The 24,147-nt window shown below is 43.5% G+C and overlaps 2 protein-coding genes across 4 annotated transcripts in view; both read right to left on the bottom strand.

Moving 5' to 3' along the window:
* The window catches only part of RHEB (Ras homolog, mTORC1 binding), a gene marked incomplete at its 5' end in the record, with an annotated part of 44,634 nt that extends 32,625 nt beyond the window's left edge, over positions 1–12,009 (bottom strand). Inside the window, one exon of the mRNA XM_081996820.1 lies at positions 11,958–12,009. Within this exon, the coding sequence (XP_081852946.1) occupies positions 11,958–12,009 (52 nt within the window). The remainder of the gene's footprint in view (positions 1–11,957) is intronic.
* A 7,541-nt stretch (positions 12,010–19,550) lies between these two features.
* Positions 19,551–24,147, bottom strand: part of PRKAG2 (protein kinase AMP-activated non-catalytic subunit gamma 2) — a gene marked incomplete at its 5' end in the record, with an annotated part of 237,177 nt that continues 232,580 nt past the window's right edge. For all 3 annotated transcript variants that reach the window (XM_081996735.1, XM_081996736.1, XM_081996737.1), the window contains 2 exons: positions 19,551–19,822; positions 22,472–22,565. In XM_081996735.1, the coding sequence (XP_081852861.1) occupies positions 19,791–19,822; positions 22,472–22,565 (126 nt within the window). In that variant the 3' untranslated portion in view covers positions 19,551–19,790. The remainder of the gene's footprint in view (positions 19,823–22,471; positions 22,566–24,147) is intronic.

Here is a 24,147-nt window from a genome sequence, read left to right as displayed (position 1 = left end):
GGGTTTGCAGCTATCATTTTCCTTTTTTTTTCCCATTTCTACAAAACTGGCCTGAAGTTAACAGCAGCCACGTTACGTTGCATGCTACTACTGATTAAAAGTAAAGCGGTGTGCCATCGAACAAGCCAGAGTACATAGGTACAAATTAAGATTTTAAACTTAATATTTCTATTAGAAAACAGGATAAACTCTTCTCTCTTCTTACTTTCACTGCAAATCTCACTTACGTTTTTAGACCACCTGATCTACAGCAATAACAGAAAACTTTAATAGCACAGAACCCTTATCAAGATGGAAGACCTCAGTCTTTCAACAGATCAGTACTGCTTCAGTGAAATGCAGGTCTTCCCTAAGGATCCTCCTTTATAAGGATCTCTATGAAGACTGGAGCCATAGCACTGACTGTTGCCAACACTGTGGCCGCCATACCTCATTGTTGCTTACAACCACCACCAAGCAGAGGGCTAAGTCTCTGAAAACATGACATTTTCCTGGCATCATTTTAAAAAGGCAAGTCTACGAGCTTGACCCTGAGCACATTGTAATGCCAAGTAAACCGTCAGAAATGCAGCTGAAATGGTGAGAAAGGGAGCCTCGTGACAGTACTACTGGAACACATATGATACAGGGCCTCAAGGATCTTCTTGGAATTGCAAGAACAATAGCAAGAGGTGTTTTTCTCTCTTCCTTGTTCTAGGATGACAGATGGCAGGTACCTGACGAAATCCTGACAAGGTAGTAATGGTAATACTCCCTGTCTTACATTACCAAGCAAATAGTGTGATATATATCCAGCAAGTACAGATAAGAAATTCCATCCTCACTCTGACAGGTCTACAGACCTATTTGTCAGCCCATAGCAAAACCTGAATATATTACTGATTTGTTCCAAAAACTACAGGCAGGCTACTTTTACGACATATTGAGCATATGTATCTTAATCTAACTGTATAATAATCACTAGAAGATCTTAGCAACAAAAGGCAGCTTCAGCCTGCAGCACTATGCCTGACTATGGAGTAGTGAGTCAATGTAACAAACTCTTAGTGCCTCCACCCATGGTCCGAAGTCTGATGAACCCAATGTCAACAGATGTCAGCAATGCACGTGGCAGCCAAAACCTGACTTTTGTAGAAAGAGTGCTGCTGCCGGCAGTCAACATCAGCACACGGCACTATTCTCCTGCCATGACCTGCACTGCGGGAAGTTCCCAGAGCTGCATGAAGCATCAGGAACTGCAGTACCAACCCTGACAACAATAACATCTCTTGGCACAAAAGAGAGAAAGCGGTCTTTAGGGATGCTGACAGATTAGTGTTGATCCTCTCTTCCACCAGCGGAGCAGGACATGGTCAACTCCATCACATCTCTGTCAAGAGATGCATAGGTAGACACTGAGACAGTCTTGATTAATGATCACACAGTTGAACCATGACCGCTTTAATTCTCTTGAACTAGCAAAAGGCTGCTGTGGATCTCTATATAACCATGCCAACATAAAAAAACAATGTGCCTGAACTCCACCTTCCTCTAAAAAAACTGTCTCCCTCCATCAGATTCAGATCAACTTTTGATATGCTACTGTCGTCTCTCCTCCAATTCAATTCTAGATCTTCTTTGAATTAACTTTACAGTCATCTTCCATGTTCCCTCTGCTTAACATGTGAAATTCCACGCCTTTACTAATCAGCGTTGAAGAAAGCCACAATCTGTTAAACGCCATCGTCATACCATAGCACTTTCTACCTTAACCCCTCTGCACTAAGTCTGATTGCAAGCCTTCTTCATTGACACACTTACCCGATCAACATAACAGAGTAGCCTCTGGATACAGAGGACAATCTGTTAACAGTGAGGAAGGTTCAAAGTAGTAGTATACCAAAATCACAGCACGACAGACGTGGGTAAGAGACCAGGAAAAAAAGACTCGGGGTAAGGATAACACCATGCAGAGTACCAGAAGGATCATGAGAGCCCCCAACCAGGGGAAATTTTAAGGGAATTTAAGCCAAAGATCCATCAGATATGACATAGTTGATTTTGCCATAGGGCAGCGAAGATAGAATAAGTAACCCTTATTTGCTATAGCATACTATAAAGTTCTTGCCTGTCGTGACAGCCAGCTGGCTTTCTTACCTTCCTAACAAGCACGTATCCATCTATTGGATGACAAAGTATTTCAAATTAAGATGTTTTGGGTAGGCATCATACTTTTCTATCCTCAGTTTTTATACTATCTAGTACAAAAAGGTCACAATATAGAACTCTGATCTTTGCAAGGAAGAACAACAATAAACCCACAGAATAAATAGCAACCTACAACCCCCGCTTGAAAATAGCCCAGGGAGATAACCGAGGATGACATTTGCAACCTGACATTAAACTGTTTTTCCATTTAGACTGTCTTTCACAAGTGAAGTGTCTTCCAGCCAGTCCAGCTCCAGCACCCAAAGAAACACTTGCCAAGAGAAGCTGGATTCTTCACTTCCCAGCAGTCTGCTAGTACAATCACGCAACTTGGACACGGAGTTGAGTATCAAGCTACAGTTTAAGGAAACCTAACTTCAGACCGACCTTCAAGACAGAGCAACATGCTGTATTCGTCTGCTGTACAAGTCTTTGCCTATCAACACAAATAAAGTTCTCCAAGTGCAATAGTGATTATTACTCTGTTATATCCAGTTAAATCGTATGTTAATCCAGCTAATCTTAAATTCAAGTCTATTTTAAATAGTATCTAAGAAATTAAGTACATCGCATCTACTTGGCAGAAATTCATAAAATGTTAACTGTTACAGGAAAATAGGGAAAGGGCCAAGATTTATAGGTACAGCAAGGACTTTCAGAAGTTGCTTACTTCCTTAGCCTGGCTATTTGGAAAATAATCCCTTTCTTCATTTTTGGTTTCCACACTTCCATGCTCTAAGAACTGGAGAGGCATGGCCCAACTTTCTCCACACTAAGCTGCTCTTAAAACATATACCTCTTCTCATACTGTTCCTTTTTCTCTTTAACAACCTCCACCTTTAAACTTTTTCAACCTTCGGGATGTACAGCCCATGCCCACATAAGCAGCTGGATGCCAAAATAACGGGATGTTCATACGACCATCTTCAGAAAAAAGAAACATATATCCTAAAGTCCCATCATTAGCTATAAATTGTATATGAGATAATGGCTTTTTAAGGTCACAATCTTTTTGCCTGGAAAGGAAAAGGAAGAAGGCATCATCTTATTTTTCTGTACTACCATGAGCTTACACTTATTCATAGCGGTTGGTTGTGACAAAAGCACAACCCAACACTAGGTTTAGGAACACCATCCGAGACACTCATCTAGCAGAAATTCCAACAAGCTAGTCATTGAAACAGTTCTCTCTGCTTCACTTTAACTCTTCCCTCTGTCCTACCACCACACTTAGGGATAAAATATATTCTGCAATTGAGTAAAGACAACCAGACAAATAGTTCAGGTGTCGTAAGACTTGTGGATACACTCTTTATAAAAGAACATTATTTTGAAACATTCAAACAACTTCTTACTCCCCCTAGCTTTACTAAGAAAAACTAGGTTTATCTTGCATTTAAACAATTTTTGGATTTAAGTTTAGCAACCAACAAAAGGTTTATCAAGAATTCTGACAACCTTTTCTTCCACACATGGGAAAAAAAAAAAGTTAAAATAGCACAACTGACACCTTTCTTTAGAACTTATTCACCACTGTCAAACCATATAGATGAAGCAGAACATCTATCGGAAACGGACATTTCCAAAAAAGCCATGCAGAAGGTACTGCAGCAAACTAAGACACACGGTGCTTGTTTATATGCATGTTTCAAAGCAGTAACTTCTAATTCAAAATGCCAATTTTGAAACAGATTTTAGAACACCAAAAATTTGTTATTAATGAAGGACCAAGCCTTAAAACAAAATACATTTTACTGCATTAATGCCAAGTGCTTTATTGTTTTGACAGCTGTAGGACAGATTTAATGGAGTTTGCCTACATATGATGCATCCCAGCTCTTCTGCATACAGCAAGAGCACCTTTAAAGGAGGTCGTATGTATTGAGTGAAGTTTTGGCAATACAATCTGACAAGTTGTTGAAGCTAGACAGATGTATCCCACTAACTCAGGAGACAATGTTGTCAAGAGACACTTTCATATCATAATTTCATATTACACTTGCACATGTTCACACCCACACACTGAAGACCACTTATGTATTCCCTCTTTTTCCAAATTAAAATTCATTTAACTCAAAGAATACAAATAACTAGCTAAGATTTGTCATACATGCTGTTCTGGTTCCTGTAATCTAAAATACCTAAGAATGCTGATAACCATTTCAGAAGTATTAAGTCCTCATTCTTTAATTCTTTAAGACTTCAGTGCAATATTAAAAAAAGAGAACTGAGAGGAAGCTTCACTGTTTAAAGCATAATCTGTCAGGGAATCATGATTTCTTCATATCTATTTAATAGAGAAGCCTGGCAACTTTTCTGAACAAGTCTTCTGAGTGTCACACATTAGGGTCCTTTGTCCCTTAAAAGGCCTTCAGAAATCATTCACTTGGTCTTATGCCTCAAAAGATTAATCTTTGGCCATTGCCCACAAACTCTTAAGGACTTAATCCAAATTAAACTGCTATAAATTTCCTCCTCATGTTCTAGTCATAAGTTCTCTAATTCACGTTAACAAGTCGCATAAGAAATTCCAAGTAGACTTCCCTTTTGCAGGAGCCCCCAAGGCTCAAGCTATTCTTTGCTTGTCCTATCTTCATCTTGACTGGCATATCATGCTTGACAATCCAAAATCTGCACTTTGAGAACTTGCATCATGTTTATACCACTGCTTTTTTTTCACCATTATCTCATCCTGCATCCTTCTTACAACTATACTTAAAATTTGTATGTGCGGCGATCGAAGTGCATATGGCAAACAGAGGAAGAACCAGTGCATCTAAACAGGTTAAAGAGTTGTGAATCATCTCTCTGCTGCAACAAGTGTTGACAAATACTTAAAACTAAAGGAGGAGTCAACCAGGTTGAGGAGTCAACCGTTATTTGCAGGCAACAGATATTGTAGGGTATCTTAGCAAACACTGATCATTAATCTGAAAAGCAACAGAGCCTTTAGATTTGTTTCCACTGGTTTTCCAAGCAGGGAGGCAATCAGTGGTTCTGAATGCCTTGCACTTCCGTTGTACAGGTTGTAGCGAGGTAGGTGTTGGTCTCTTTTCGCAAGTAATAACCAACAGGACAAGAGGAGACGGCTTCACATTGCACCAGAGGACGTTTAGATTGGATACTGGGAAAAATTTCTTCACCAAAAGGGTTGTCAAGCACTGGAACAAGCTGCCCAGGGAAGTGGTTGAGTCACCATCCCTGGAGATATTAACACACATGTAGATCTGGTGCTCAGGGACATGGTTTAGAGGTGGACTTGGCAGTGTCACGTTTATGCTTGAATTCTATGATCTTGAAGGTCTTTTCCAACCTAAACGATTCTATGATCGTAGTCTGGAGCTTTGGCTTTGATCCACTGCAGCACCTTTACTACCAAGCATTTCCATAAAATTCCACATCTTATCACTTGAAGCATCATCTGAATTTGAAGACTTCAGAACAAGGTTTAGATTTACCCCAGGTCAAACATCTTACTTTTCCTTGATTCAGCATTAAATGATTAGATTTGACTAGGGAAGGTTAGTTAAACAAGAATCTTGAAAAACTTGTTTTCTTCATGGTTCCCTAATGCACAGTTCACCACCTTTACAAGGCTATCATTTTCTATCAAGAGAACTACTTAGGTTCAAAAGGCCTGCTGTTGAAAGATAATGAAAAAGCATTCACAGTGATCTGAAGCGGTGGAGAAAAATACTTACAGATGTGGTTTCATAACAGGTCTGACTTCAGTAAAGTCTGCACAACCACAAAGAGCCCTACCCCACCCTCCCCCAAACAGCTCATGCTCCTGGACGCCATTCCCTCTGCCAGGGTTGAATGATACGAAAACTCTTCCTTCTGGTTGCTTTACTTGTGCCTTCATTACATGGCAATTAAAAAAAGAAAGTGGCAGAGACATCTCTTGAGACACCTGAAAGCCTGTTCAAAAACTGCCTCAGTTTACCTCCTTGTTACAAGTTCAATACAAGCATCTTTTCCCCGCAAAAACCAGTTCTACTGTACTTCCTATTTCTCAAGAAGGAAATACAATCTTTAAACAGCCCACGTTCATGTGTTTTTGGTAAACTTAATAATCTGAAATCCTGTTAAGATGTCTGCTAGGCAACATATAACATGGATTTTCTCCACATTATTCTTTTTTCCCCATCCCACATCCCCTCATGTCCAGGACAGCTGCGACCAGTGTGCAAGAACCATAAAGGAAAGCAAATGACCCGACCAGGATTGGAAGAGAGAAATTCTAAGCAACAACCACCCCCCAAACTCAGGAAGCATATTTTAGTTTTTCACAGTATCAAATTCACAACAAATTTGCCGTTCACTTCAAATATAGGCCTTGGGGGAAAAAAGGAAGCCTCTCAAGTCCTTAAGGAGAGAGATCCATGACTGACAAGGGCAGCTTCGTGTTTTACATACTGCGCTTCCTGTCTGCAGCTTCCGATTTAGGATAATTTGGGTTGACATCAAGCAGTTTTGACTCATGTAGGATTCGCAGAGCTCGAGTGCATTATGAACATCCCACAGAGAAGCTGTTTCGATTTTGGATTGAATACACAATTAAGTCGAGCAGTTTTTAATACATGCTCTTCAATGTCACCTTCAGGAGAGCTACAGGAAGTTAATCATAATCAGTAGTTTATCACATTTTGGCCTGCTCTTCTAATCCCAAACGCGGTTATGCGAAGTTTCCACAGCAGCGTGTACCGCAGAGGTGATTGGTTTACCCAGAACCTACACTTAAGGCAGTGTAGTATATCTAAATGAAGAGCTTCCACTTTATATAGCTTATAAATTACAGGATCTACATTTCATTTGGCTTCTCCTGTCAACGTTAACTCTAAGTTGAGTAATCAAATACTAAAACACTCAAATATACAAGCAAAACCTGCAAGTGTTACCATTAAGAGATCAGAGTAGGCAATTTAAGAGTTAATCCTGGAACGATGTCCTCAAATAACCCTACTGTGGCTTGATATTACAGCTGAACACGCTGCCTCTAGTGCTTCTAGCTACTGCTATCAAATGCGCTGTAGCAACTATCACTGCTGAACAGTGCAGTCAGTCACAGAAAAATGCAATTAAAGCTGGCATTTCCAGCCCCATTTCAGTCCCCTGGTAGTTGCAACCATTCCTTTTAGCAGCATTGCTGCACGCTGGCAGAACAAATGCAGTCCTAATGAGAGAAGTGCTATGAAAATAATCTTGGCACTTACTAGGGACTCGGCAAAATTTTAACCTTTGGTATCAGCTGGATCCCGAAATGCTCAATTTTGCTGTTAAATCTCAGGATTTCCAATGTTGCGGACACAACCAGTTCCGCAAATCAAATTACAGCACATGACAGCAGTAATTTCTCCATGCCTTCTCTCTTGACATTTACACGGGCAATTTATTGCCTGCTAAAATCACTACTACCCTCTGTCCAGTATCAAAGGGATACCTCCTCAGGGTGGTATACTACTGTGCGAGCAGATGCCATCTTTCAGAAGCAAAAAGCAAAGCCTCAGCTCCATTTTACAACACAAACCTCCTAATACTCAACTAACTCACATTTTCGAAACCAGTAACTTAGTTTCGTCCCAACAATTATTCTTACTCTTTACAGATATGTCTTAAAGGTACTGCTTTTTCTGCCTTTCTTGCTTTCAGGTAAGCTGGAGAAGCATTTTTTAATTTAATACAACCACCTGGAAGCCTTTCCATATAAATCTAACCTTGGCAGATAATTTTGTTCCACCATAGTTTTTTTGGTACCTCCATGCCACAGCCACAGACTGTGACTACTTCTGCCTGCTGTGTGGACTGCTCTCCACCTACACAAAAAAGTTGATGTATAAACCTGGAAGTCAGAAGTACCTATTTTCTTCCTCAGCTAAATAGTAAGTCACCACTAACTTAACTGTATTTCCCTGCTCAAAGCTATAAAATGGCCAGGAGAGTCTTCTCAAATCACCAGTCCAAATGTGTAAAATTCAGAAACAGAACTCCAGTTTCTAAGTATATCTGTAATACCAGCAGCATGACTTATATGAACAACAAAAAAACAAATCAGGCTGGGATAGTGACCTACAACTGAAGCAGCTGATTCACAAACAACACCTCCCTGCTCATCTTAAAGCCATCAGTTCCATATAACACAGAGAATCCCAGTAATAAACTACTTTACAAGATGATCTAAGAAACCTTTCCTTTGATACAAGCTTTTGTGGTCTGCAATTACATATTTCTTCTACAAACAAAAAAGAAATGAACTGAACACAAAACATTTGGATGCAGCTATACGCTGCTTTTTAGAGTGGCTGTTACTCTGAAAAGATTAAAAAAATCTAAGTCTTACTTGATTTATTTCCATGCAAATCCATTATTTCCAATAATATTTGGGATATATTAAATTGTGACCGAACACAGTTCTTTTCAGTGACAGCAGTAACTTTTAAAAATCTTATGCTTCATCATGCATAAGACACTTTTTCCAGAATCAAATCTTAAGTATCTGGTCCACTTAAACAACAGTAACCAAAGTGAAGTCCCTCCCATTACAAAACAATCAGATTTAGGGATGAAATCTATCTGATTTCTACTCACACTGACATAATGGAATTTAACTTTCATAGACTGATTTAAGCCTGAGCAAAACCCAAAGGAGACATTCTTGTGTGATTTTGTCTAGCATCATGCCACAACCTGTATGCTATATTCCACACATAATTGGCCTTCCTCTCCTAAACACAAATCCCCAACTTCCTGGCAAATACTCTGTCTGCATCTCAAAGTATGAGTGCCTGGGAATTCATGAGGCTTCTGCTGTGATCTCTCCCATCAGCAAAGAATACTAGTTTCACACATGAAAGGGTTGATGGCGGTGTTGAAAGATAGAGGGAGTGTATTCAAATAAGCAGACTCCTGAATTTTCTATTCCGAGAACTATTATATCCGAACACCACTCCCAACCTCTAGTCTGACAACAGCAATGGGATAAGGATAAAATTTCATGTAAGTAAAAGAAACAAGGGCTTAGCATGAAGCCAGTACAAGATTCAGACAAGTTGCACAAATGCCTGTGGGGGACATGCCTGTCCATCGCTATACATGCTCATAACCTGAAAGATCCACAAAATTGTTGAATCATCAACTGCAGGGAACAGCTCACTGCTTGAAATATGTCATCAAAACCTGGTTATTTCAACACGTAACTGAAAGAGACACAGGGGAAAAAAAAAGCTCACCATTTTCTGATTAGCTTCATCTCAAACACCATACAAAATGACAAGGAGAGCACGCAACTTCACAGAGCAGGTCACCTAAGCATTTATGTTAACCTACAGACTGTAAATATTTTACAACTTACCAGAGTCAGCCTCCCTTGTTCCAGGGTCAAGATTAATGTCAATGGCAAAGGAATATAGCTCCCTAATTATAAAAGGAAATTTAGAAAACACTTCCAAAATCTGAAGGACTGGAAGGAATTATCCCCCACCTTAACAAACGTTAGCTCTATTCAAATGTTGCATTTTCCGCAGCAGAAATGCTCTTCATTTTCTACCACCCAAAAGCTTGACCTAAGAATATCCTTTCTTACCCAGGGTTCAAGTAATATTCTTGCCATCATGATACAAAGCAAGACTTAAAAGCTTCTCAGAACCCAAACTAAGTCACCATCCTCCTAGACTTTAAGAGGCGGACTTGGGTAAGCAGAGGACCCAACCTAAATTTCACAGTTTAACTTTCTTGTTTTTCTAACAGCTTTACAAGATGGAAGTAAGACCCCAATGACCTGTTTCCACTGCTTGAACTTTTATGTAAGTATTTGCCTAGAAATTTAATGCTCCTGTATTTAAGAGTAACTTTGCAGTTTTAGCATGCAAGATTTTTACCTAAGAGGTAACACAGAACTGTCAAGGACGATGAAAGGAAAACTACAGTGAACCAGAATTTTTTTCCCTTCTATGTTCCTACAACTTGTAGTTGTCCTAATAAAACTGATCTTGCCCCATCAAGCCTAATACTGCAGTAGTCTCCAAATACTTCAGTTGAAAAATTTGAGCAGTGGGGCTTGCCAATCTCTTTCTAGAATCCCTTCCATGTGAGTAGTATTGCTCAAAACATCACCAACCAGACTAACAATACTACACTATTTCTTCTATTTTTCCTCAACTGAGTATATGCCCTAGTATCACGTGATTTTTTTGACTGCTGCTTTTCATTATCAACGGAAGACCAAAGCTCAACAGTCCACCCAGGCCTCATCACAGGCTTCTAAAGGACAGAATTTCAAGCATTCTTCCTTCCCACTTATACTTGTTTTTGCCAGTGCTCAAAGGAAAAAAAAAGAGAGAAGGAAACATAGCACACATGACAGACAATGAAACAGACTACAACAAGTAATTTCAAATATACTACGCGAACGGATTAATCTACTCCTTGCTGTTTCAAGGACTACACAAATTCAGCATCACCCTGTCTCCAAGTCAGGCTGCAGTCACATATAAAATCTAAGAAACACCTCTGCTTACTTAGCCTTTTTTTGATCTTGAAAAAAACTTTAAGGGTTCTTTCTGCTGAGTGCATAACAAAGGACAGTTTACTGGTTTAGCCACTACTTTAGCATAAAAAACGCTTTTATAGTAGCGTAGTTATCCCTCTGTAACATCTTTTTTTTCCAACCGCACATTATCTTTAACACTGATCTACGCTTTTAAGTTTGATCGATTAGGATAGCTGTACCATGGCTTATTCCCCTCTGCTTTAAGAGCCCGAACGTTGAAACATCTAAAACTGTTTTCCACCAAAGCCGGTGAATAGAGGAGGAAAAAGGATTACAGGTGTGGGCACCTATAGAACAAAACCCTATCAGCTACCACAGACTTGTGCTGGACGCTTCCAGGAAGGTCGATCAGTCTGTGTTGGATGGTACCAGCAGCACCGAGCAAGAGCAACACGGTCCCGGGCTGGGGACACCAGAGCCAGTATAACCCCACGGCCGCGGTGGGTGCAGCAGCTCGGCAGCCAGCTGCGCTGCGCCGCTGCAGCGGGCCTGAAGCATCCCTAGGGAGGGGGAAAAAATAAAAAAAAAAAAGCCAGAAATAGGAACAGACCAACCTGGTTTCCCCGTGTCATTTCAAAACTGGCTCTAAATGCTAGAGAGGGGCGCCTCTGGAGGGAATTCGATCGCAGCTTCCCTCAGCCGGCGGGACGGGAGCGCTCCCGCTCCGCAACGCGCCCCTCCCCGTGGGCTGGCACCCACCCGCGCCGCGAGCGGCCGGCGTGACCCCTTCCCCATGAGCGGCAGCGGGCTGGCAGTGCGGGGAGAACGGCCCACACACCGGCGGCCCCCCGGTGGGGCAGGGCCCGCCTCGGCCCGCTTTTCCAGGCGCCGCGCCGCCCTTAGGGAAGGCCCGTCCGGGAGCGCGGCGGCGGGGCGGGAGGGGAACTTCCTATTAAGGACACGGCGGCCCCGCGCCCGCAGCCCCGGGCCCGCAGCGCCCTGCGGCGCCGCCATGGCGGGGCCCGCCCGCTGCGGCTGCGCGCGCCCGGCGGCGGGAAGCGGGGCGGCCCTCCCCTGCCCGCCGTCGCCGCTGCACCTGCTCTGGCGGGGGAGGGCGATGCGGCGGGAGCTGCCGGGCCGGGCCGGGCCGGGCTCCCCCGCGGTCGAGGGGGCGCTGCGGAGCCCGGGACGGCCCGCCCGCGCCGGGAGAAGGCGCCGCACCCCTACCCCAACGGCCCGCCACCGCCCCCCCCGCCGCCTCACGGCGGCGCCCCGCGCTCACCCACGCTCCGGTAGCCCAGGATCGCGATCTTGCGGGACTTGGACGGCGGCATCTTCTCCCCGCCCGGCCCCGAACCACATCAAGGGCGGCGGCAGCGGCTGCGGTCGCGGCGGCGGAGGAGGCGGCAGCGGGGAGCAGGCGGCTGACGGGGAGCGGGGCGCGCCGCCAGCGACATGCGGCGGGGGGAGGAAAAAGGGGGGGGCGGCGGAGCGGCGGCCCGACCGCACGGGACCCGCGGCGCCTGGCAGCAGCGGCGGCGCCCGGCCCACGTGACCGCCGGGCTCGCCAGCCCCTCACGTACCTGTGCGTCACGCGTCACAGGCCGGAGCGGCGACCTCGCCGCCGCCGAGGGCCAGCGCCAGGCGCCGCCAAGGGAAAAACTCGCTGCGTCATGCCTTCCCCCCCCCTCCCCCGCCGCCCGCCGATTGGGCGGCGCCGCGGCAGCGCAGGCGGTGATTGGCGGAGAGCGGCGGCTGCGGTAACGGACGGCGTTCAAAGAAAGGGGCGGGGTTGACGAGCAAGAGCGCGCGGGGACGAGGATTGGGCGGAGGGCGCCTGAAAGCCGCGCGTGCGCCCCGCTGCCGGCGCGCGGCTGCCTCCGGGGCGGTGGGAGCTGTTCCGCGCCGCGGGCGCCAACGGCCGCCGCCTCCTCAGGACAGGTGCTGCCCTCCGTCCCCAGCGGTGTCCCCCGTCCCCGGGGGCTCCTCCCCACGAAGGCGGCTGCGCGACCAGCCGGTGAGCGGGTATCCGGCACTGCTCCCGCCTGTGGGAGGCGTCGCTTCGCGACCCGAAGCGCTATGGGCGGCTTCCCGCCCAGGGCGGCGGGGAGCCGGTGGGCCCCAGGCCGCCCCCCGTAGACCCGGAGGCTCCAGGAGACAGCGCTGCCGGGCCGCCTGTCCCGAAAAGGGCCACTTTGCCGGGCTGCGACGTTTGTTGCATACCGGTTTGTTGATCGTACCGGTGCCTCCGCAGAGCGTTCCCTCTGGACGCAGATAAACTCTGGGGAAAGGCCGGATCCGAAGGTCTGTGAAGTGCTGGCACTTGGAAGGGTGAGGGGTGGAAGATCAGCGTTAACTATGGGATCCATATGATGGTGGGCTTCAGACTTCGAAAAAAGTGAATGTTGCATGTGCCAATGGTGACCAGCACTTAATGGATGCAGAATTTTAAGGAGAAATGCGTGAAGAATGGGAAACCTGCTTTTCCCTCCATTTACTGCTATTTTGCATTTTTGGTAATATTTACCTGTTCCACATTTTATTGAAAAATGAACATTATCTAAAAGCAAAAATCATGTTCTCTGTGTGCATCTTGCCTTTTTGAGGGGTACATTCATGCATCTAACGTGGTTATGCCAGGGTACAACTGATTGATACAACTAAACCAACCTAACAGCTTGATGATCAGGGAGATGGGTCTTGTTCTCCTTCAGGATTTCAGCCATTCATCCCCATGTACTAGCATTCATCTAACCTGGCAAGAGGGCAGAGAATGTAAAGCAAAATAAACCTATTTATATACAAAAGTGGTTTGCTTGTGAAGAAGCAGACAAGCTTGAAGGAGGTATCTGCATTGTTTGGGATAGTCTGATTGTACCTTTCATCTGGATTATAGGATCTTGAAGGCTAAGTACTGGTAACTGAAACAGCAGGTATGACAGCCTCTAGTGAAGAGGGACATGATGAAAAGATAGTTATTTCATTAGATAATGGGGTATGTGAGTCTTTAAAGAAGACATGACTCTGGTCTTTTAAAAGATGTGAAGATTGCAGTAGCCATAATCCTGCAGGACCATCCCTTGAGTAGCTCTGAGCTGTGCATCTTTGCACCTGCTCCCTCTGGAACCATGGCACAGTCCAAAATTTGGGCTATTTACTGAGCCAGAGGACTGGAAGAACTGCGATTAGAGTTACCTTCCAATGACATAAATGGATTTGGAAACATAGGTGACATTTGTGGTAGTTACGCTTTCATTTTCTGTATCCTTACGGTTCTTATTGCTTGCCCATCATATTGAGGCACTGTGCTTTTCACTCTGCTGAAACCTGATCTGCATTTTCAGAAAATAAATTCATACCATTCTATGTGCTCAGAGGGGTAAGCTTTTTTTTTTTTTTCAGTTGTGATTTTCTGGTTTTGCTCCCTCCTTGATACCCCACTTCTCTTGACTAGATTTTTTTCTTATCCCACTCACCTTTTGGACCCTTGTCTATTTATCTTCTTTCTGTTAACTTGTGCCTGTTCACTCCCTGCTCGTTTAGGAGAGCTCATTACTGCAAGGTTTCTGCCCTGTCTTCAGCTGCTTTATTTACTGCCTCTAATTGCAATAGAGTTGTCCCACCTTAGGATACCCTCTGTGCTTGCTCAGCCTGCGTTGCAGCAGGAATGCAGAACTCATCTTTCCTGGGCATGGGTGTTTTTTAAACTTGCTGAAAAACCTATGACTTTCTTTTCTTCCACTGGTTCTTTGGAAGAAATTGGCTAATAATCCTTATTCCATCAGGATTATGTAAATGCTTTGTTCTGTCTCGACTGGGCCACTTGAAATACAGGCAAACACAGAGCTTGCAGGGAACCCTGTCACTTCTCCATGCTCCAGGAGTTGGTGATAGTGCCGAGCGGCCTTTGAGAGCACTCTGGGATACTGCTACTCGGGCAGTATTAAGCAGAGGTGAGAGGATCTGGATGGCAGTAAGGCATTTCTCCTGCCCAGCTGAAGTTCAAACGCTTCCTGGAGCGCTCTGGTGCAGAGGGAGAGCGCACCCTTGGCTGTGGACATCTAATCAGGGCATTGTGTGCTATCGGAATAATCACGCTTTGGGCTCAACAGCTTCACACACTCACTAAGTGGCCCTTCACTGAAATGCTCTCCCCCTTCAGAATTTTAAGTGTGATGTTTAGGTTATGATTTCACGGTACAGTGTTCCGTAGCAGCAGTAGCATTATGGGTTAGGGCTTTGCCTGTGCATTCTCTGGTCCTACTCCAGCTTCTTCATTTCTACAGGGTTTGCAAGTTACACAGTGAACTACAAAGGCGTTCAGAGCAACATACACCATGCACCTATGCACTGGCTGTACTCCAGGCCTGCTTTGTATCTCTCTTCACCAGATACTCCTTCAAATCAAATGTAGCCTTCGCATCAGTTCAGATGATAAATTACATTAATTTTATTGTAAATGTGTTAACAACAGACACGGTCAATGAATGCAACACATCAGGTATGGCCTAGGTTGTGAAAGTGCCACAAGGGAGAACTGCAAGCACCAGAGTATGTGTATGCAGGGGGATGGGGAACAGGCGTTGAGGGAAGCAGAGAAAAGGGAACGTGTCTGTCTTTAGTTGCCTATATCTGCTATTCTGTGATGGAGGAAAAAACATGATGAATTTCATGTAGTAAACATAACTCAACAGTCAAGTATTTTTATGATAATACAGTACATACAAACCTACGAACACACTGCTACTCAGATGGCAAATGCAGAACAGCTCTAACTGGTACATTCAATTCCTGTAACAGCAATTACTAACATAATTACCTGCTCTGTCCTTTGGCAGATCAGGACCTTCCTGAGGAGTTTTGTGAAGTGTGTCCAGTGTTTGCACTGGGTATCCTTCCACATGGACAGCACAGACCTTGCTGTCCACAGAGGTTACAAAGTACATTCAGTTCAATCTTACACTTGTTCCTACTCCCTCCTGCATTTTCACAATGATTTGACTTTCCAATATTCAGTTAGAAACACTGGCAAAATGTTAGTAGAATCAAATTAAGGAACTAATTAGTTCAGTTCACAGAGGCTACTGACATCACAGGCTAATGTCATACACGCCCTGGCATAAAGCTGGCAGGGACAGTGTCTACAGATCTTTTTTCCTAAAGGAATGAGTTTGATGTATGAGCACAGGTCCTCTCCTGCTGCCATTCACTGCAGCAGGCACAGGTCTGACTGCGATCATCGTAAAACAAATAGGGACTAAGCAAGCGACTTTCAAAAACGCATTTAAATTAAGATCTGAAGTTAAGAGTAAAGAGCAGTGTCTGCAGAACATTCTTTTCACATAATATGCATTATGAAGATACAAGGGCAGTATTATTCAGAACGACATTTTCCTCTGGAAATTACCTCTAATAAGTGTTCAGTATGGGAGCATAAGGGGTGAAAGTTCATAGAAACATTTGAAGTAAGCTGGCTTCTAAAACTGACTGAGAACTCAGCATGAGAAGTTGAAGAGCCTGCTGTGTGACAGGATGAAGCACGTGTGGTTTCACTTCTAGTTGGACCAAAACTGAAAGAGTCCAACTTACCCTACACTCTCTTGAAAGATGGCAAAGGGGTGTTCTCAAAGCAATGCGCAGTCTTGGAACCGCTTTGGTCAGATTCCTCTTGTCTGCTGTGAAGACAAGAGCTCAGACCTCGGGAAGCGAGGCTGGTTCTTTCTGTGTTACCCACACATTCCCAGCAGAATAATATTCTTTAGTAAAAGACAACGGATAGGCCTGAGACACAACAATTGCAGTTCAGTTCTCAGTAAACAGCAAATACTGTCTGTGGGGGCTTAACAGATCTCAGCTGTTTTCACCAAAAGGATTCCAGAAGTAAAACAGGAAAAATGTTTTCATCAGTCAAGTGATTGATGTGAACAAAGGATAATTTTCCTAAGTTAGTTCACAGCATCTCTAGACACTAAAAAATATCGAGGGCTGAAGTCTACTAAGAAACATTTTCTTTCACCTGAACAGCTACAAATGTCCAGAATAGGTAAAAACCAAACTTTATCTGCTCCCTTCCAAGACCAAGAAGCACTTCAGAATAATTATCTGTCACAGACAGCTCTTGCTGAGCAAGGAAATGCACAGGGAAGCACAGGAATCAATCGCCTGTTTTACAGTCCTGCTGGTTAAAACAGAACCCATTCCTACAGCGCCTCACAGCCCCAGGACAGAAGATCACCTACGCTACCGAACGTGCTTTCAGCAGCCACTGGGGAAGCTTACTGCCATCTCCATTCGCAGCGTGGTCCTGTCTGTGGAAAGCAAGGGAGCACCTGGGGCCGTTGCTGTGGTCTCAGATCTATAGGTACCGCTTGCCGCCTGTCCAGCAGGAAAAAGTGCAAGAACTTGAGTTTAATGACATGTTATTCATTCTTTTCTGTGGCTGCAGCCTCTCAGGAGCCCCATGAAGAGTCCTTTAGTTGCACTATCACTGTAATCTGGTACATGCGGCAGTGCTGCTGAGTCACCCCTCCTTTCTCTACCCTCATTTACTTACTCCTGTCCCTCCCTTATGCTGCAACAAGCATTCTTCTAGCTCTGTAGTAAAACAATCTGTATTAAAAATGACATAACTCCTTTAGTTTTGCTTACTGCATCAGCACTGGTACTTGTGAATTACAGAAAGTAAGGGTGGAAAGTCTCTGAATACAGTTTATCTCTGGGGAGGCTGCTTTCCATCATTTTGCTAGTCCTGCATCTACAACACGTGAACAGCACTTGTAATAATGTTAAAGTAGAGAGTCTGTACACGGTTGTGCAAAAACTGCAAATTCCTTCTGGCTTTCTGCATACTAATTTAGGCAGACAGGCCCAAAGCCGTCTGCATGGAACAGGGCCAGAAGACTTTATGCCAAAAAATAAAGTATATCAAAAAGTACTTATCAGTGGTTTAATCCTAATCTTCAAAAATACCCTGAATGCAGGGCTGAAGAACATGCTCACATGGACTAGTGCTAGGTAGAAAGAGATCTCACACTGCATTTAGGCATCCTAGAGGAGGGGCAGGTGCTGGAGCAACACCTGGGCTTCCACAAAGCTGCATCTATGCAGCCCAGAGAGGCGGTGGATGCCCCATCCCTGGAAACATCCCAGGTCAGGTTGGACAGGGCTCTGAGCAGCCTGATCAAGCTGCAGGTGTCCCTGCTCACTGCACAGGGGTTGGACTAGATGGCCTTTAAAGGTCCCTTCCAACCCAAACTATTCTATGTGGCTTGGGTGGCATCTGCAGGTAGCACTGCTGACCACTTACCCTTGATACAAAGTTCTCATCTACCACTAAGTATTCCCTCCACACACCCACAAAGAACGAGAGCCACTATTTTTAGTTTCTATCACTCCATCTCCCCAACAAATATCATCAGAGCTGTGCTGATGTCATCTCTGATGGCAGCAATCAGCACCAGACCCTAAGGTTGCTGCTGTTAGGCCAAAACAGCTATTTCAGTTCAATTCAATACCATCCGGAACTGCAGGGAACAGAGTCAACATTCACCTAGTCAGAAAAGATGCTGGAGGAGACAATGTTTTTCACAGAGTAAGAAAGTGAGATAAAGAGAACAGTTTCCATGATGTACTACAGGGATATATTTATACATGAAAGATACCAGTAAGAAGAAAATTTTCACATATTTAGTTCAAAATTTAAATTCTTATAGAAAGTAGAAATGTTCTGAAGAAAGTTTTTCATTACTACTAAAAACTTCACATTTTATAAGCAAACTGAAAACTGTTAACCTTTTACCTCAATTTTTTATAAGTGGAAAAATAACAGATCAATCTACTGCCATTATTCCAGTACAGTATTCAGGCTGGAAACGGAGTAAGAAGCACAGCCCGCATTATTCCATTAGCATAAGCTGCCTTTAAAGTCAAAGGAAGATAAGAATGCTTCTATACCTAGTTTACACTATTCAAAATGCACGTACATTTATACATGCAAAAGAATTTGTCAAGAACTGCTAAAAACACATGGATGTTGCAGGGTTTAATTTCTTCCATCTACAAGAACCTGCAATTATAGAAGTCTCATCTTCAAACTTTACGGTACATTTACATTAGCAAGTACCCCACAGCTTTCCCCCACTCCTCCACTTCTGTACAAATCATATACAATAAAAAGTTTCGGTTTTGTTGTACAAACATCATTTTACACTTTAATACAGATGAAAATATTGGTCTCTGGCACCTCACTTCCTTCATGGTGCCTGTGTATTACAGTGCAGAGCACTTTTGATCCATGCTTCTGGAATCTTCAGCTCAAGTACTACGGACTGATCAAGAGGCCACAGCTTCTGCAACTCCAAAGTTTTAAATAATAAGAAAATCTACCACTTGTTTGTATAACAATCAACAGTTTATTAATGGATATGGTGAAATTTTAGCTATCCACCAAAGATGTGTAAAAAATTGTCATGAAAGTAAAAATAAATAAAGCTGTTTTTAAAATCAGTCTTGTTTTACATCTCTGTTCAGAATGCAACATTTAACACAAAACTGTCATTAAAGTTTTAAAGAAGTCTACCCATATTCAAATTACAGCTTTTATGACAAATCTAATGAGAACTGAAACTGATTTGGTTTTAGGTTTAAAGACTTTCACATTCAAATACAGTGTCTCATTTAGCACAATAGTTCCTTTGACAGTGATGGGCAACAGTGATGACATATTGCTGTATTTTGACATAAGGCACTATGATATGAATATGCCATACACTTGCCTTATGTCACATATATCCATTGCTGACCAGTGACTTCTGTCAAATACAAAATGAAAAAGTTTCCGAATACAGTGCATTTTAATGAAGGACATCATGTGAAGTCTTCCAGCAAATGTTTTGAAGACATTTTGAAATACAAGCCTACATTTTAACATAAGCTTTTGTCATGCTGCTTTTTTTGCGACATCACTGGGGGGAATAGACTCATCATCCATCACTAAGTCCCAATACACATTCTCAACCATCCTGCTCTGTTCTATTGCAGTCACTGTTCTTGAGACAAACTTGACCCAGAAACTCCGTTCAAAGTTCTCCTACAAACGTGTATACATTCACGGCAGTCATTCACTTTCATTCTCCTTTTGTTTGGCACCTGTTAACAGAAGAGGACAGCACACGTGATTTCCTTATGCACATAGCACTTGGCTTCTAGAAAAGCACGGCTCATTCTCAACGCTGCAACTTTGACCATGTTATCAGAATCTTAGTACTGGATACCATTTATAAAGAATATGCTGCAGGATTGCTGAATGCTGAGGTAAAACAGAGTGAGGAAGGCCTGGAGACCATTATTGCTTCTAACTTCACTGGCAGTTCTGGGAAGTTACTAAAAGTGGCTTTGAAGATTCTCCCCAGCGCAGAAACTTATTTAAAAAAAAAAAAAAACACAAAACAAACAACCAAAAAGCCACACCTCAAACCTGTCCATCTGCTTAGAAACCAAGCTTAGTCATCATAATAGCCTCAAAAAATGAAGTCCTGCTCGAGAATAAACTGTGTAAGAATTCAGTTTAACTACACTGTGTTGATGGATCCATTTTTCCTAGCTGAGGCAGATTTTGCTTACAGTAGGGATCTGAGAGACCTGTTCAGCAGGACTGAATAGCAACTTGCCTCTTCTCCAAGTACTCAAACTAGCCACATGCTGGGCAACAACTGAACCCTATGGTGAATTTGGCTTCAGCATTCAACTCTAGAGAGCAAGAATCTCTTGCCAACAACCTGGAGTTACTACTTGTAATGTATAATCAAACACTGAAAAATTCATTAAACACATACAGTTTTCTTATCACAACCGATACTTTTTTCCCCTAACATAGGCTGGTCTTAATTCCTGCCAGTCCATACATTTCCTTTCTAGTCTGTGAAGAGAAATGGACACTTTTAAGGCATGATTTATCTGGTCACTCTTAAGCATCCTCTTTAAGAGATGAATCACACTCCTGACTCTACAAACTAGATCCACATTGCAGACATCTTCACTTCATGAGACAAATCCCAATGTAAAAATCAGGCAGTTGCCTGTGGAACTGCAATCTACCACCTAACTGCTGCTAAAAAATGCTGTCCCTCACCTCATCTCTTCCAGTGGCGTAATCCTGCCCCCTCTGTTGCTCTAACTCCTGTACTCAGTACTAGACTCTTCTGTGAGCCCGTTTAGTGTGCCAAACTGACAAAACTCTGCAGCTTTTTTGCTGGCTCAGTTTCCTGTTAGATCAATGAGTTATGCAGCTCACAGAGGGATCTCATGAGCGTGGGTGCTGCCACACGCTAAATGCCAGAAGCATGTGGCCCAGAGTATGGGAGCAGGAACTGCCCTTTTATAATTACAGAGCACTGTTAGATCAGCGCAGAGTTGCAACTTAAGTGTTCATGTAATTCCAGTATAACAAAGCTCTTGGTTTGTCAGTATCCCAATTCATCTTTTCTGTCTTAACTTTCTTCCATGAACAGTAAGATCTATTCTCCTTGGATCCTTCTACCCTCCAGTCCTGGGGGAAACTATCTCCTCAGCCTGGAGAGGCACCGTCTACCTGTCTTTACATCTCCCTCTTAGGAGGGACATCTACCCCTCCATTCTCCTTCCAGACAATGAGCCCATTTGACCCAGGCCTTTGGGCTGACTTCTCATATTCATCCATACCTTTCACAGAAAGCTGGGTTACTTGCTCTTCGAGGTCATTAAAAGGAACCAGATGCACTGACATAGTATGTCCAGCAGTATCACTGACTGCTTCTTTTCAGAGGGGTAATCTTACTGTTTTAAAAAGTGACATTAACTTTTTTTTTTTTAAATCTACAGAGGAGAAAGACTTTTCATTATCGTGTTATCTATCAGTGCAAGTAAGAAATCCCAGTTCAGCTCACATTTAGACTTTCTTTTTTGAAGGACATATCCACTGCTGTTTACTTAGTCTGATTTTTTTTGAGGCAAAATTGTAATCATCAAGACAATTTTGTCTTCCTCACAAAGCCAAAAGAGGGCTTTGCTTTAGTTTTTGTGACACTGAAGCCATTTATGTGGTTGAAATGAAGTTACAATTAAGCACATAAAGCAGGTAAGTAACTTGGGCAAAACATAAAAAAACCAATAAAACAAAAAACCCCCAAACAACCCCCAAACCAACCCCCCTCAACCAACCAACATAAGAGTAGCAAAAATAAACTTATTGTTGGATACTCTTATTAAAAGGAACCCGATCACATTTAGTAATACACTAGAAATTTCTACTGGTGGTCTGGGGTGCTGTCTCTGACGTAGTTGTGCCAACCAAAACCCACAGCATAGCTGGACAACTGCAGGACTCCGAGGAGGTGGTTTTGCACAGCTAGTGGAAAGCACAGCTGCATCTGCACCAGGAGCACTTGGCCAGAGTACAGAAATGCAGGAAGTTGGGGAAGGCTCCCTGTTGTAGATGTTGTCTATACATGCGACATTCAACTTCATCCTGTTTTTCATCTTAAAACTTTAATCAAGACCTTTTTTTCTAAAAAGAAGATAAATTAACAGCAATGACATTTATGAAGCTTCCACATGCATTCCTCAGTGAACAGAAGACTGACAGTTAATATTTTGTCAGCTTTTTCCTGAAGAGAAATGAAAACTATAATTAAGAACTATGATTAAAACAGTTAAAAAAGTTGAAAACCAAAAGTTTGTCATTGTCAAATAAATTAAAAGCAGCAGGGTGTACACGCTACCAAATGACTTATGGCAAAGGTCAGAAGGCAATGTCCATACCTGCTGGTGTGAGTACCAAAGCTTGTAGAATGTCAGAAAGGGAGATGATACCCACAATGCTATCTGCTTCATTCACTACCACCAAACGATGAACCTGCCAGGAGGGAAAATATTTTGAGATATATTTACCTGATTTAAAGTAATAGCTAAAGCAAAAAAACCCAAACATCTTAGAGTAACACAGTATGAAGACAAGTAGAAAAAAAAAAGAATGGTATTGCTAACATTTTGAACCAAACATGCTTGCCCTACATAAACGAAAACTAGTGCATGTTTAAAAAACACACAGACATGGCAACAAAATCAGATTTGATGTGACAGGTAAGCCAAGATCTAGGTCATTAAAATATTCCTGCTCTCAAAAAGTGGCACTCACATCAAACACTTTTCCCCAACTTACAGGCTCTGCCCAACTCAGCCTGCAATCTCAAAAAATAAGATACAGTAATAAAACAAGGCTACCTTCTGAAAATAATTTCTCAACAGGAAGGGGCACAGCACTAAAACTTGTTGTATATTGATCTGTCCAAGTTGGTTTTAACCTATTTTTTCTCGTAGGGCTACACAATTGAAACCGAGTGCCAGGTTGGTTTTAAAATCCTCATTTTGCATGAAGACAGAAAAAAAATATTCAAATTTTCTGCGCAAACTCACTGTAGGGTTAATAAACACAAGGACACAACTTGGAAGAAAGACTTGTCAACAGTATGACTGTACTTTTAAATAATGATCTTATCTCTACAAATCTATTCTAGGAATCATAGACTAGTTTGGTTTGGAAGGGACCTTTAAAGTCATCTAGTCCACCCTCCCTGCAATAAGCAGGGACATCTTCAACTAGAGCAGGTTGCTCAGAGCCCCGTCCAGCCTGACCTGGAATGTTGCCAGGGATGGGGCATCTACCACCTTTCGGGGCAACCTGTGCCAGGGTTTCACCACCCTCATGGTAAAAAAATTTCTTCCTTATCTCCAGGCTAAATCTACCTGCTTTTCATTTAAAACCATTACCCCTTGTGCTATCGCAACAGGCCCTGCTAAAAAGTCTGTCCCCATCTTTCTTATAAGCCCCCTTTAAGTACTGGCAGGCTGCAAGAAGGTCTGCCTGGAGCCTTCTCTTCTCCAGGCTGAACAACCCCAACTCTCTCAGCCTGTCCTCACAGCAGAGCTGTTCCGCCCCTCTGAGCATTTCTGTGGCCTCCTCTGGACCCTTTCCAACAGGCCCATGTCTTTCCTGAGCTGAGGGCTCCAGAGCTGGACGCAGCACTGCAGGGGGGGTCTCACCAGAGCGGAGTAGAGGGGCAGAATCCCCTCCCTCGACCTGCTGGCCACGCTGCTTTGGATGCAGCCCAGGATACAGTTGGCCTTCTGGGCTGCGAGTGCACATTGCTGGCTCATGCCCAGCTTCTCATCCACCAGGACCCCCAAGTCCTTCTTGTCAGGGCTGCTCTCAATCCCTTCATCCCCCAGCCTGTATTGATACTCGGGGACCCTGCACTTGGCCTTGCTGAACCTCATGAGATTCACATGGGACCATTCGGCAAAACATTTTATAACACAAAGCTTTTGTCCTAACTGTAGGGAAAGTAGGTGGGTACTCCTGTATCCTGAGGCTCACCAGCCAGAGCAGACTCCAACAGTGAAAGACCACTGCAGAACCCAGGAGAGTGCCCTAGTGT

The sequence above is a fragment of the Phaethon aethereus genome (genome assembly GCF_964289735.1).
Source record: "Phaethon aethereus genome assembly, chromosome: 2".
Taxonomy (NCBI): domain Eukaryota; kingdom Metazoa; phylum Chordata; class Aves; order Phaethontiformes; family Phaethontidae; genus Phaethon; species Phaethon aethereus.
Note: the sequence above shows the minus strand (reverse complement) of the source record. Positions and strands in the feature narration are given on the sequence as shown.